At 54.8% G+C, this 14,146-nt stretch overlaps 3 protein-coding genes across 3 annotated transcripts in view; 2 read left to right on the top strand and 1 right to left on the bottom strand.

The window, feature by feature from the left end:
• SIK3 (SIK family kinase 3) overlaps positions 1-2,739 on the top strand; it is a 47,289-nt gene extending 44,550 nt beyond the window's left edge. The window contains exons 20-22 of the mRNA XM_065417082.1: positions 329-461; positions 1,349-1,518; positions 2,302-2,739. Of these exons, the coding sequence (XP_065273154.1) occupies positions 329-461; positions 1,349-1,506 (291 nt within the window). The 3' untranslated portion in view covers positions 1,507-1,518; positions 2,302-2,739. The remainder of the gene's footprint in view (positions 1-328; positions 462-1,348; positions 1,519-2,301) is intronic.
• Positions 2,740-7,046: 4,307 nt separating this feature from the next.
• Positions 7,047-9,166, top strand: APOA1 (apolipoprotein A1). The gene is made up of 3 exons (XM_065417269.1): positions 7,047-7,086; positions 7,714-7,867; positions 8,572-9,166. The coding sequence occupies exons 1-3, from the start codon at positions 7,047-7,049 to the stop codon at positions 9,164-9,166; spliced, it is 789 nt and encodes a 262-aa protein (XP_065273341.1).
• A 2,761-nt stretch (positions 9,167-11,927) lies between these two features.
• Positions 11,928-14,146, bottom strand: APOC3 (apolipoprotein C3). Its single transcript, XM_065416900.1, has 3 exons — positions 14,089-14,146; positions 13,119-13,245; positions 11,928-12,027 (listed from the first exon to the last, which is right to left on the bottom strand). The coding sequence occupies exons 1-3, from the start codon at positions 14,144-14,146 to the stop codon at positions 11,928-11,930; spliced, it is 285 nt and encodes a 94-aa protein (XP_065272972.1).

Below are 14,146 nucleotides of genomic sequence, written 5' to 3'. Positions count from 1 at the left end.
TGCGGAAAACATTTGAGTTGCAGCAGGGATGAATACAGCCCAGAGTGTCTCATAATCTGCGAAAGAACCAAACTTCCAGCCAGGCAATATTGGAGAACAACCTAGCAGTGCGGTCTCAGCCACTGAGAGAAAGGAGCAAGGACAGCTGTGCTGAGTACCGTGTACATCAGCCCTTTGGGGTTAGGACGCAGTTCTGTCATAGTCCAGGCCTGGTGTAACTTTCCTTATAACTTACTAGTGTGCTGGAAGAAAATGTGCGCTTGTGACTGTCTCCTTCGGTCCTGGGGGAGCACTGGGGTGTGACTGTCTCCTTCTGCCGTCTCCTCAGGTCCAGTTGGATAACTTGCCTGGAATGAGTTTAATGGCTGGAAAAGCACTAAGCTCTGCTCGGATGTCTGATGCAGTACTCAGCCAGTCATCGCTCATGGCCAGCCAGCAGCTACATGCCAGGGAGAGCGAGGGTAAGGACTTCCCTGGGGCTGAAAAGGCATCTTGCAGAGGTGATTGAATTCTGCTGCAATCTGGTTTGGGTCAGAAGGGACGCTGATTTGTGCCATCCTCGTCTATCAGATATGGGTCCACACCAGAGTCCCTTCCCTTGGTGGTATTCCTGTGCATAGAGCCAGCAGTGTACTAGGCATGTTGTAATACTGTAGAGTATGGTACAATTGGCATTCCCTGTTTAAGCGTGGCCAAGAGCTGGAATAATAGATCTGCATTGGCAGAGCTGTGGAGGGTGAAAGATCAGGAGTTGTTGCAGGTCAGAGTTGAGGTGTATTGGCCTTTTATGTGTTGAAAGCTTGCACTGATTGACTCTAAGCACTGGTACCAAACTCCCCACAGAGCGTGTGCTGGTGCTTATTTCTGGTGCAGGCCTTACAGACGCTTGTCATTCTGGGTTGTGCTGCAGTTTTAAGCACATAGTGGCTTCCCTGTATAGTGACATTTGTCTTGGATTCCTGTGAAGCTCACACTACTGGCTGGAGTCCTTTCCAGGTAAATTTCCACACATGCTTCTCAAGGTCTGTCATCATCTCCTCTCCCGTATGCCCTGAGCAGCAGGGAGACAGCTGGGCTGTAGCACATAGAGCGCAGTGTGCTTCTTAGGTAGATGTGACATCGGCAAAGGGTTTGGTGTCATGCTCACTGCAACGACTTTCCGTTAAAACGAGGGACAACCCTGCATGCCAGCCCTGACCCACACTCAGCACCTCAGGCTCTGCCTGAGCCCTCTGCCAGAAGCTCCAATCAACTTTGCTCTCCTTGGCCCTTGGTAGCCGTCCCAAGTAGCAGTGAGAGTTTTCTCCCTTTCGCCTACAAACTCTGATGTTACTCTTTGGTCTTGCAGACTGTGGGGAAAGTTTGGAAGGTCAAGAGCACCCAAATCTAGCTGATGTCAGCCAGCATTTAAACACCTCTTGTTATCCATCTACGTGTATTACAGACGTCCTCCTGAGCTACAAGCACCCGGAGGTGCCCTTTGGGATGGAGCAGGCTGGGGTGTAGCAGGAGGAGGGAGTGAGTATTTTTCTGTTGTTTCTGTAAGTTCAGATCTTCCCTTTTCTGCCTCTAGGGTAGATCTCCAGTACCAGCAGCCCAGGGGCTAGATATCCCTAGACAACTCCTCCCCCCCCCCCCCCCTCCCTAGCTGTGGGTCTGAGAATGAAGTTTAAGATAGAGGATGTCATTGCCGAGCTTCCAGAGCTCAGTCGTTTGCACTGCTGACAGTGCTGCCCTCATAGACTTGCTGTTGGTGACCTTCAGTGGCCACTCGGCACTTCTGCTTTGTGTAGTCTCTGGGTGGGAGCGCTGGGATTGGTGAGGGAAGGCCTCGGTCATTTGTGCAAGAACAAGCACATGCAGCAATATCTCCCGTCTGTCCTGGGACGTGTGGGGAGAGTGGGCTCCGCACTGGGGTTGCCAGGAGGCAGCTTTGAACAGCTGGACAGTGACTCAGGCCTGTCTGTTCAGCTCGTCCCCTTTCTGTGGAGGGGCAGCTTTCAGGAGCCGCTGCTGCTGTTGGTGGAAGGACACGGCACCTCTAGATGGTAGTGTGTCGATCTGCCATGATCCTGTTAGCTGCATGGAGCAGTGGGCACACCTCCATGGGGCGCGCAGCCCCTCCTTGTGCACGTTTCCCTTTTCTTTCAAGCCCCTTGTGGCATTGGCAGCATGAGCGCTCGAGGCATGTAGCTGGCCGTGTCAGGCTGGAGCAAGGGGCGGGCAGAGGGATGTTCAAGGAGAAATGTCTGTCTCTTGTCCTGGCCTTTAACACCCCTCCATCTCCTCTCTCTCTTCCAGGTTTTGTGTACAGCTTTGAAATGAAAAGGTCCATTTTAAACCAACAGTATCTAGCAGCATTGCACCAAATCGCCATAGTATTTCTCACTGAAATATCATGGCTCCTTTCCCCATAATCAGTTCCTCAGTGTGTCGTTCCTTTGGTTTCTTTCGTTTCTGCCATATTTGCCTGTAACTTCAGCTATCATAGAGCTAACCAGAGAACCTGAGTCCTACACCCTGTGTGAAAGGATTGATGGAACTTGAGTTTTGCATTTGGTTTGGAGGGGGTTTTAAATGCGAAGGGCCAGGCAATCACAGATGGTGCAGACTCAGGCGTTCTCCCCTTCATCCAACCCCGCTCTTAAGGCCTGTCCAACATCCTCTTTTTCTGGGGACAAGGAGGAGAGCATGGGACAAATGCCTTCCTGGAGCCTGCCTGAATAGGGGAAGCAAGGGGTAGGGAGGGAATTTGAAGCTCTGTCCTTTGGCAAGCAATAAGCAGAGCTCCTCTAAACCAAGTCCAAAACCAGAGTCGTTTTTCCAGGGTTCCAGCGCACACCACGCCCCACAAGCCCAGCTCCAAGGGCAGAAGAAGGCCACGCTGTAGTTTTATTTCCATATCCTTTGCATCTGAACTGATAGTAGGGCCCAGAGCTACTCTGGGGCAAGAGCAACTCAGTCTCCCTTACCACAATGCTAGCCTGTCCAACCCACCCCCATCCGATTACGTCCCCCACCCCACTAGTTCTTCCAACACCCGGCAGTGGTGCAATACGCTTTCTCTCTCTCATCTTTGTCTGCTTTTCTTTCCCTTTTTTTTTTTTTTTTGGTCATTGTGCTAAAAGGATCATTTTCCCCCCCCCCCCCTTTTTTAATACCTTTTCCTTTCAAACCCATGTACGACCGATTTTTTGTTTTGTTTTGTTCCCCACCTCTCAGTTTAAAGTAAAAAAGACAGGTTGTTTCTCTTTGTTTTTCTAGCTTTTCCTCCTGATCATGTAGGAATTGTTTTATGGTAAATGTTGTTGTTGTTTTTATTATTATTATAATTATTATTAATAAAAGACAAAAGGAATTTCTGTTTGAGAGAAATTTTTAACTAGATTCTGTTCTATTTGAATTGTGACTTGCACCTTTTGTTCAAAGTATTTTATTTCTTTTTAATGACATTGTAATTGTGACTGGTTTTTTCTCTTGTGCCAGTGGCAGAAGTGGTGTTCTCCTTTATACAAATTCAGATGTGCATAGATCTCTTCTTTCTCATTCGTTTTAATTTCTTTCCTTGACTGATAGAAACCAATGCCCCCTCCAGTGGTTGGGGCTAAGGGAGTATTTTGTGTCATCATTGCCTTTGGAACTTTAAAAGCTACAACTGAAAATTCCTATTATTGACACTTTTTTGGAATTTTTTTTTTTAAATAAAGGAAAAATCAATCCAACCCTCTGAATTTGCACAGAAGGAAGTGTGAGACCAGCATGGCAAAGGTTAATTTGCTATCACCATCTCTTCCCCAAAGCCCCCCCTGGCAATTGTCATCAATGGACCTGCAATGAGAAGAAAAGGAGAGGGGAGGGGAGAGAAGAAATCTGCAACTGACAAACATACCTCCCAGCTCAATGTTTCTAGAAAGCCTAATGTCACTCTGGTTTTATTGGTGTGTAGTTGTCAAGTTACATTTTCTTTAACATGTAAAATAGACGGTGTGTGTTGGGGTGGGGGTGGGGGACCCAGACAGGGCTTGCCGGACTTCAGTGAGAAGGTACCAAGAAACACTGAAAGGCTTTTTGACATTGCTCTGTATCTTTGATTTGTTTTCCTTTTGTTTACATGACATTGTATTTCTGGGAGAGTTGACAGCCGCCCTACAGTAGCCATCCAAAAGAAAAGCAGGGACTTGCTTAACCGTGCCATTTCGCAGTATCACACTTTTTTATCATTGCTTTGTATTGTAGTAATCAATACGCGCAGTATATGTTGAATGTATATTAATATACTTTGCTATTATTTCTGTTTTTTGGAAATGTCCGAAGTATTTTTTCTTCCTCGTTTATGCTGGACTAAAAACAAACAACTTTCAGTAAATCTTTAGTCCATTTTTTGTGGGTCACTTGCAACTAGTAACTTAGTTGGACAGTGGGATCATGACAAATAAAATCATGATTATGATCTTGTGATCTCTTGTTTGTGGTGTTGCTCAATATCTGATGCAAAGGAGAAGCCAGCCCAACTTGGATTCTCTGAATAGCGTCCCTGCAGTGTGCCAGGGTTGGCTGCTCTCCAGTTGCTGCATGTTTCAGTCTGTTATCCAACCTGCCATATGAAATCTCCCTTGTGGTGATCTCCTGACTTTCCAAAGCTGAACTAGACAGAATGGGGGCTCCTGCATAACATGTGGAAACAGACTCCCTCGACCTGCTGAGCGCCACCCGAGCTGAACGCCTCAGGATGAAACTTACTAACACAGCGGTTTTCAGCCTTTGGTCCACAGACTATGCCTGAGATTTCCAAAGGGCTCCGCACCTCCATTCAACATTTGTTAGGGGTCTGCACATGAAAAAAGGTTGGAAACCACTGTACTAACACATTGCTGGAAGGTGCGTGGTCAGGGGCTGGGCGTAGGGACGTGTCAGGGGGTGGGAAGGTCTTTGAGGTCTTTGCCCGTTCTTTCCAAATGGACAAGCACTTCCCTAGGCTAGATGACCGTTAATACACTGACTGTCAATGGATCGACTTCACTGTGATCCACATGCAGCCAATTGTTTTTAAAGGTAGCACAGACCTCACTTAAGAAGCTCCCTGGCTTCTGGTAGTGCCTGTTCATTCTCTGTCTGGGGCAGCTCCTGCCCTGAGTGCCCCAGATCCGCCCCACCCCTGTGCCGTTTCTCTCTTTGAGCCAGGCCAGAAAGGCGGGAGCCAGCTGGACCAGCCACGTGTGATAATGAAGCAACTGGTGCAGTAAATCCAGAGCATGCTGGCGTCTTTCAGCAGGAGCCCTTGCTGGCCCCATGATCGGATCCCCTTGGTGCAGTTGGGGTGAATTCTCTGCCCTCTTGTCTCTGCTGCTGAATTATCCCAGCAGCTCATGCCCATGTCTGCAAAGAGCAAATTGTTTCCCTTGCAATGGACCAGATTGCACCAATTGCCAGGTCGCTGCCCAGGGCCGATCTAATCCCCCCTTCACACCACACAGCCTGCAGCCAGTTGAACGCTGGGTTGTGCCGCCCATGGGGCACTCCACAGGTTGGGTGGCGGCGAAGGGCTGCCTCCTGCTATGGCTGTGAAGAATCCTGTCCATTTAAATGGCCAGAAAAAGGAGTTGATTCCCTGGCCTGAGCCCTCTTCCCCTGGCCCCATACAGGCCAAAGGGGAAGTGCTATGGGGCGAGCCCCCTGTTCCTCAGGACATTGCTTAGGTAGATGGCTTGGTTTAGGATAGTCTCGGCTCTGGAGGTCGTCCTCAGGGCTGAGCCTGGGAATTGAGGGAGTTTGTCAGAGGCCGTGGCAGGGTACTGGGAGGCCAGAGCATTTGGTATTGCAGACTTTGAGCCCCACCTCCATTCCAGTGGTCCTACGCCACCCATTGCACACAGGACTCAGCGCTATCTGCCTGGCAGGTTCCCATTTGCCTGAGCACTGGCCTGGCCTGCGCTGGGCACACGAGGCGACCTGCGAGTGGTTATTTTAGAGCTGGGGTGTGGGGGGACTACGTGGTGGCTAGTGCACGTTTCATTGTTTCAAAAGAAACAGACGGGGGCCTGAGGTGTCCTGAGGATGCAAATCTTGCCCACTGGCTCCCATCGAATCTCAGGGGCTTCTGAAGGACTGGGGGTAGGGAGGGGTCCCAATGTGGCTGGTGGAAAATCTGGGTCAGCCAAAGTGTAAACAGCCTAGCTGGCCTGGAGGCTCCCGCTGCAGGAGCCTGTTTGTTCTGGCCTCTCCTCCCAGGCAGTTGCTCCTTGATCGCGCCCGTCCACAGCGGGGATGTGTTCGATCCTTGAACTCTACGCGCCACATAATCAGAACTTGGGAGTGCTTTCCCGAGCTTATCTCCGTGATAAATCCCCTCTCCGGTATAAATAGCAGCCTTGGGGACGCACAAGCCACACTCGAGGAGCAGCAGCAGCAGCAGGAAGCAGTGAAACTGGTAAGCGCCTCAATCCTTCTAGGAGTGTGATTTGCTGGGAACCGTTCCTGGGGAGAGCTGGGGAGTCCTGCCCTGTCTTGGGGCATTGGTGCTGCTCTGTGCGGCCCTGCCGCGCTGGGAGCCTCCCTCTGTCCTGGGAGGTTAAACCTGCCCTCGAGTGTAACTGCTGTGAGAGGTGATGGAGGGGAGGCGATATCCTCACCCCACCCTGGGAGAACTAAATCCGCAGCAGCATGGCTGGGAAGCAGAAAGATCATGAGCCCTAGACCCATTACTCTGCCCATTGCCTCCCTCTGGGCGCTTGCTCGCCCCAGTGTAAAGGCACCCAATGGCCTGTGTTACATGGTCTCGCCAGTCAGGCTGGTGCAGAGCCCTGAGACGCTTTAAATGGGCAGGGTCAGAATGGGGCAATGCCAGGTGGGTAAGTGGCTCTCCCCTGGGGGACAGTGGGGGGGGGGGGGGGGATAATGGCAGAAGGAGCCAGGCTTGTCCCAGATTGTCACCGTCCTCCAGTGATTCATCATCGACTGGCATCTCCTCGCTCTGTTAAGCAGTTTCTATTTGTTCACTTGAGCCCCAAACTCTTTTGCCTTCTCCAGGTTGAGAGACGCAGCCGAAGATGAGATCCGCTGTGATCCTCGCCCTGTTGTTCCTCACAGGTAGGGCCAAAAACCAGCACGAGTCTCGAACCAGACACCCCTGAGCAGGGAGGGCGGAGGAGCTGTGTTCAGCCCAGAGCATGTGATGCCCCAGAAGTCAGAGCCCTGGGCAGGCCCGTGTGCCTTGCTGTGCAAGGGGCCAGGCCCAGGCAGCCTCTGCAGAAGGCATCCAGCCTAGAGTGACTCTAAAAGCGGTTTGGAGACTACCCTGCTGTAAACCAGCACCTGTCTGGGCCAGGGAGCAGAGACGAGCTATGTGCAGCCGGGAGAGCGTGGGGCACGCTCGGGTTGGAGAGAGGGGCAGGGTGGGCCAGCGGGCAGAGGCTTGGGAGCCAGGAGCTCCGGAGCTATAATCTTGGCTGGGCCAGGTAAGCCCACTGCCTGCAGTTGCAGGACCCAGCCTGTAACCTCTCCAAACCAGAGATGTGTAAAATCAGCCAGGCTCCCCCAGGAAACCCTTCCTGCCTAGGGGGCTGGGACAGCCGGGCACCGTCCACCAAGCCTGCGGCTGGTAACACAAGCAGCTGCCAGCTCCAGCCCTGGGGCGGATCTGGGCAGGAGGTGGTGAGTGTCTCCGGAGTGGGGTCTGGGGAGCTGGTCCTGAGCCCTCTTGTGCTTTCCTTGCAGGGACTCAGGCCCGCTACTTCTGGCAGCATGACGACCCGCAGACACCCTTGGATCGCCTCAAGGACATGGTCCAGGTCTACCTGGAGACTGTCAAGGCCAGTGGCAAGGAAGCCATTACCCAGTTTGAGACCTCGGCAGTTGGCAAACAGCTTGAGTAAGTAGCTGACTCTGGGGAGGAGCGGGCTGTTAGGAGGTCAAGCACCAGGCCCTATAGCTTTGGGCCCTACACGTGCAGTCTGTGATGCCCCCGGTTCTGAAGCCACCCCCCACATGGCGCCACTGCCCTCTGCTGGTTGGAATGGGAACTGCTCAACTGTGTGTCAGGCCCTAGGACCCAGCAGCTAAAGGTGACCACAAAGCCCTTCCCCTGGAGCTAAGGAGGGCTTTGTCCCTGCTGTCACGGTGGGGTGCCCAGTGGCCCACACTGCACAGCAGCTGACAGCTGTGACACCCCTCACCTTTGCGGTGGATCTAGCACTCTCCCTCCTTCCACCACCAGAAAACTGAGTGAGCCTTGTCGTCCCCAGTTTTGTCTGGGGAAACTGAGGCATGGAAGAGGTTAAATCTACCATTGACTTGACCCAGAGCTGGGGTGTCAGCCACTCTGAGGCCCCGGGCGTCTCAAGCTGGGCACCCAAAATGTGTGAACCCTTCTGAAACTGCGGGGTGGGGTGATTGGCCAGAGGGAGGCGGTGTTAGAGCTGGGATTAGAGCGCGGGAGTTAGTCCCCATCTGCCCCGGCTGTACCGTCCCATCCCTTCTGGGAACAAGGCTGCATCTCCAGGGCCTCCCTGGGCTTTGCCAGGAGAGAGGCCATGCAGCAGTGTGTAACCCTGGCCCCGTTGTCTTCTCCTGCAGCCTGAAGCTGTCTGACAACCTGGACTCCCTGACGGTGGCGGCGCAGAAACTGCAGGAGGACTACAAGGAGACCTGGGAGCTGTGGGTGAAGGACACCGAGGCCCTGAAGAAGGAGCTGACCAAGGAAATGGAGGAGGTGAAACAGAAGATCCAGCCCTTCCTGGAGCAGTTCTACAAGAAGTGGACAGAGGAGCTGGAGCTCTATCGCCAGAAGCTGGCCCCCATCGGCGAGGAGCTGAAGGAGATGACCAAGCAGAAGGTGGAGGTCCTGCAGCAGAAGCTGACCCCCGTGGCTGAGGAGGCCCGGGACCGGCTGCGCGGGCACGTGGATGAGCTGCGCAAGAACCTGACCCCCTACAGCGACGAGCTGCGCCAGAAGCTGACCCAGAAGCTGCAGGAGATTCGGGAGAAGGGCATCCCCCAGGCTGCCGAGTACCAGGCCAAGGTGATCCAGCACCTCACCGCCTTCCGAGAGAAGGTCACGCCCCTCGTGCAGGATTTCAAGGAGCGCCTGACCCCCTATGCTGAGGGCCTCAAGACCCGCTTCCTGACCCTGCTGGACAACCTCCGAAAGAACATGGCCCAGGCCAACTAGTGGCACTGGGCCAGGGACTGACACCCCCTCCCCTAGCCACAATGAGCCCCCAATTGATCAGCCACTGCCTTGCGTTCCACTGCTGCTAATGCGCGTCTGGGTGAAGGCACCAGGTGTGCTCACCTCCCTCCTCCTCCCGGCGCCCTCAGCGCTGGGCCAAGTGTCTCGGCCCTTTGTGGCTGTCACTTACTGATCGATCGCTGTAGAACGAGGGTCCCTCTGCTGGGGGGCGGGGGCTGGGGTGGAAACCAGCACACGGCGAAGGCCAGTCTGCTGGGAACATCCTGCCCAGAGCTCTCCTGCCTGCTCCAGGCTCGGGGCTCCCAGCTCCCCCTCCCCGGCTCGGGGCTCCCACCTGCCCCCACCTACCCTCCCCACACCCCCACAGAACTCTTCATTCTTGTTTCTTTGTTTTGTCAAATAAAAGTGATTTAAGTTACTGGGAGCTTGTGTTTGCAGGGGATTTCCCGGGGGGCCGGGAACGCACTGTGCGGGGCAGGGAGCACCAAATGGGAGGCTGAGGGCACTGTGGGGCAGGGAAGACATAGCTCCGTGGGGGCTCATGGGGGTCCATGGGCTGCAGGTTACTGAAGGGAAGGGAGTGTCTGTGCAGCAGGAGGGAGGTTGGGGGGCAGGAAGAGGAATGGTCTGCAGGCGACGGGGCGAGGGGATCCTGTGGGGAGCCCTCCCAGGTCTCCCCTTTCCCACGCTCTAGCAATCCCAGTGCAGGCCTGCAGAGCACCCTGAGCTGAGCGGGAGGTTGCCCCAGGGTGGCTCTTTCCAAGGGGCATTGATCGGAATCCCCTTCCTGCAGGACTCAGCCGCTGAGAGGGCCGTGCACAACGCCCAGCCCAATCTGAGAGCTCTGGGAGCCCCGAGGGAGACGCGGATGTGGGGCTGGGGGGCGCTGGGCAGCAGACATGGGGTGAGGCCACTGTAGCTCCCCAGGGGAATGAGCCCCTCAGACTCAGCCGTGTCCCTTGTGCATGGAGTGGCTCAGCTGAGCTGTTATAAACCTGCTTCTGAGGGGAGCAGCAGCCGGCCGGGGCTGGCAGCTCGGGGGCAGGATGTGGTCCTGGCTGGTCGCAGGGGTGGTGCAGAGCGGTCAGAGCTGAGGGCCGTTAGCGGAGCTGGCTAAGACCAGAGTGGGTGAGGCACAAAGGGTTGATTTGCCAGCTGAGGCCTCACCAGAGCCGAGCAGGGTGGGACGGTTAGCTTGGCGTGAGCTGGGTCCTGCAAACTCAGCTGCTCATGCTCCTGCAGCCATCTTGGTGGTTAGTGTGTGTGTGACACCCAGCCCACATCCCAGCATCACACCAAGATGGGGCGTCCGGCCGGGCCCTGGTGCCAGCTGCCCCCTCTATAGCAAAGCGGAAGGGCTCGGTGCACTGCTCTCTGGTCACTGCTGTTGAGACAGCATCTGGCAGCCCGGCAGTGCTGGCTGTAGCCTGAGCTACAGGCCTTGTAGGCCTTGTTTCCGTTTGCTTTCAACCTGCTGGGGCCAGCGCCAGGCCATGAGCCCACTGTGGGGGTCTGCCGCACAGCAGGTGTGTGTCTACAAGGTGTGTGTGTGTGGGGGGGGCAGCTGTGTTGCACAGCTCTGGGGTTTGCGTACAATAACCACCCACCCGGCTATGCTGGCTGTAGGTTTTGCCAAATCCACATCTTGACGCTAGCCGGGAGAACAGCCACCCTGCGGTCTGGCCCAAGATTTTCAGACACCCTGAAGGGGCCTGATCCTGAGCAATTTCTGAAAATCCAGCCCCCTTTCTGGTGTCTCGGGCGGGGAGCCCCCAACCACAGCAGTGGCCTTGTTCTCTACTTCAAAGCATATTCTAGGCTGCCATTGTTAAAGCAGCATCTTCCTCTAGGTAACCAGCACCCCATTCCCCTGTCCTCCTTCCACTAGAAACGCAGCTGCGGTTCCTAGGTACCCGAGAAGCAGGTGGCACAAGGGGTGGTGGGGGGGGATGCACGGAAGGCCTAATGCTGACTTCATTCATTGCCATGCAGCGAGCTGGGATGTGCCAAGCATGGGCGTCCGCCTGCATAGCTGGAGGATTGGGGCTGGACTGGGAGCCAGGGCACGCACGTGAGTCCTAGCCTGGGGGATGGTGATTCATTGGCCAGTAAATCCCATTCTGGGCAATTGTTCCCGAATCCTAGTTGGTTCCGATGAGTCTTTCTCCCTTACCCAGAGTTTAAGTGGTAATGAAAGAGGTGCCGGGGCTCAAGCAATTTTGTTTACATTCATAACTGATGCAGCAAGCCCAGAGGTGCCTGGGCTACGAACTGCCAAAATCCAGCACTGCCTTTACCTAATGATGGGTATTGCACAGAGAATGCAAACAGCTTCTCAAACACTGTCCTGCTTGCTCCTGGGCGCTGTGTACACTCTCTCACTGCAACACTTCATTAAAGGCCACCAAATGCATCTCAAGTTTACTTAATTTTATTGCAAGATACATGACAAACTTTGAGTTATGATGTTTTATAAGGAAAAAAAACCCAGCCCCTCCAAACCAACACACCAGCTGGTACCAAAACTCCTGGGCCCCAGTGGAAGTAGCGTATGAACACGCCACGCTGAGTGGAGATTGAGTTACTGGACAGACAGGCAGGCAGGTGGGACAGCGCTTAGCTGGAAGGATGCTGGGCTCTCTGCCCAGAGCAGGGAGTCAATTTGGTTACAATTTGCATTGCACATCCTGCACCTGCACTCACTCAGCTGAGAACCCGACCAGAGCTGCTGATGTGGGGCTCACTGCCCAGGCGGCTGATACTCCCAGAGCGCAGAGAACTTGTCCTTTAGCACATCCCAAAACTGGTGTACGTCCTCAGCACGCATATTGACCCAGTCCCTGAAGGATTAAACACACATCAGGGGGAGGGGGAGCAGAGGAGGAGGTTATATTAAAAGGGGGGCCCTATCTGCAAAGGTCTAAGAGAGCCACTTTAATAATATGACTCAGTGCAATCAAGCTGTGAGTTACACCCATGCGGGGGCAGAGAGGGAAGGACCGTATACAGGGTGTTGTGGGTCTGGGGCTGTCCCTGTGCTATAAAATGCTGCTTTAATAAGCAGTGCAGGGTCGCTGCAGGGTGGGGCATGGCTTTTATAATCACGCTGCCTAGCCTGGAACTCTTTGAAACCCCTGGGCCACAGGGCATCCCCCTGTGGGCTGGGGATTGTGCTGGACTAATGGGACTGGTGCACTTCGCCACAGAACAAGTGCAGCAGGGGTAGTAGCAATGCCAGCTTCCCCCATCCTGTCCTGGGGTCACAGAGGGACCATCTGTCCATGGCCCATTCAGTCCCTGCCCTTGCACTGAGCTGCCAATTAGAAGACCGATTCATGGGGTATTTTGTGTCCTCAGAGGGACTGGACTGAGCCCCCTGCTCTGTCTCATGCCTAAGCCCCTGAATGAACCAGTTTGCATTCTGGGGCAGTCAGAGTGCTCGGGGTTTGCTGCACCCCATTGCCTAGGTGTGACGGCTCCCTCTCCCTCTCCCAGCAGAGCACCCCCAGCTCCTGGCAAAGGCAGCCGGGTACGAGCCAGCCAGGTGTTTGCCTCTCGGGAGAGGCACTGGGAGCAGACCAGCTGCTCGGGGGCCTCAGCCAGGACGGGTGCAACTCGGGTGCTGACCCTGCAGCGCCCATGGCCCTCACCTGCAGCTGTGGGACACTCAAGGTCACAGGAGCTTTGTCACCGGCTTCCTGGGCCCAGGGTTGTACCCCAGCTTGTTCCACACTGGTGAGCAGGGGGCTGAGGGTTCCTGCTCGCTGCTCCCTGGGGCAGATCTCTGCAGCTCCAGCCCTGTATCGGCCCCTAGCCTGGTCGCCAGGGTTCTCCGGATGCTGGCTGTGCCTGGGCAGGCGTGGGAAGGGGAAGGGCTTGTGGTGAGAGGTGGGGGAGACTCCTGGGCCAGAAGGGATGGGGGGGGGCGCACCTGGCCTGCTGAGCCACCTCGGATTCCTGGACCTTAGTTAAGGCGTCCTTGGCCGTCTGAGCCACGTGCTGGACATAATCTTGCACCTTCTTCACAATGGTTTCCTCCTCCCCGGGGGCCTCCGCCTCTGCAAGCACAAACCAAGCTGTGTGGGGAAGGGGGGTGGGAGGTTCTGGGGGGTATTAACAGGACTGTGGTATGTAAGCCCTGGGCGATAACTGTCCTGCTCTACTCGGCACTGGGGAGAGCTCAGCTAGAGTCCTGTGTCCAGTTCTGGCTGCCCCATTTCAGGAGAGATGTGGACAAACTGGAGAGAGTGCAGAGAAGAGCAACAAAAACGATCAAAGGTTTAGAAAACCTGATCTACGAGGCAAGGTTAGCAACCAGAATGTTTAGTCTTGAGAAAAGAAGATGGGGGGGGCGGGGGACCTGACACCAGTCCTCAAATATGTTAAGGGCTGTTATAAAGAGGGCGGGGATCAGTTGTTCTCCATGTTCACTGAAGACAGGACAAGAAATAATGGGATTAATCTGCAGCCAGGAGAGATTTAGGGTAGAGAATAGGTAAAAATGTCTAACTCTAAGGCTAGTTAAGGTCTGGACCAGGCTCCCAAGGGAGGCTGTGGAGTCTCCGGCACTGGAGGTTTTTAAGAACACGTTGGAGAAACACCTGTCAGGGATGGTCCAGGTTCTCTGGTCCTGCCTCAGCGCAGGGACATGGGCTAGGTGGCCTCTCGAGGTCCCTTCCCGCCCCACATTTCTGTGAATCCCTCTCTGCCTCCTGCTGCATCGTAACTAACAGCACTTTCATGGCTGCGTGATTCCCCTTCCCTCCTCCCCACCTCACCCCCCAACCTGCTCCCCCCCCACCCTTCCCATCTCTTGCTTATACCCGATTCCTTCCTCTCCCATTCCCCCCCCCCAAGTCTGCCCCCCTTTCCCTCGCCCCCAGAGGGGTGGCGGCTCTTACGTGCCACGGCAGCGAGCAGTGCCAGGCCGAGGAGCGTGAGGAGGAGCAGGGCCTTCAT

Source organism: Emys orbicularis, chromosome 15 (genome assembly GCF_028017835.1).
Source record: "Emys orbicularis isolate rEmyOrb1 chromosome 15, rEmyOrb1.hap1, whole genome shotgun sequence".
In the NCBI taxonomy this organism is placed as follows: domain Eukaryota; kingdom Metazoa; phylum Chordata; order Testudines; family Emydidae; genus Emys; species Emys orbicularis.
This window is presented reverse-complemented; position numbering and strand designations above follow the sequence as displayed.

Bases quoted from the DNA above. Each gene is read 5' to 3' on its own strand.
- APOA1 (XM_065417269.1), top strand. From the start codon at position 7,047: ATGAGATCCGCTGTGATCCTCGCCCTGTTGTTCCTCACAG. The intron at 7,087-7,713 runs GTAGGGCCAAAA...CTTTCCTTGCAG, and splicing joins CGCCCTGTTGTTCCTCACAG to GGACTCAGGCCCGCTACTTC. The intron at 7,868-8,571 runs GTAAGTAGCTGA...CTTCTCCTGCAG, and splicing joins GCAGTTGGCAAACAGCTTGA to CCTGAAGCTGTCTGACAACC.
- APOC3 (XM_065416900.1), bottom strand. From the start codon at position 14,146: ATGAAGGCCCTGCTCCTCCTCACGCTCCTCGGCCTGGCACTGCTCGCT. The intron at 13,246-14,088 runs GTAAGAGCCGCC...TTGTGCTTGCAG, and splicing joins ACTGCTCGCTGCCGTGGCAC to AGGCGGAGGCCCCCGGGGAG. The intron at 12,028-13,118 runs GTGCGCCCCCCC...TTAATCCTTCAG, and splicing joins GAGGTGGCTCAGCAGGCCAG to GGACTGGGTCAATATGCGTG.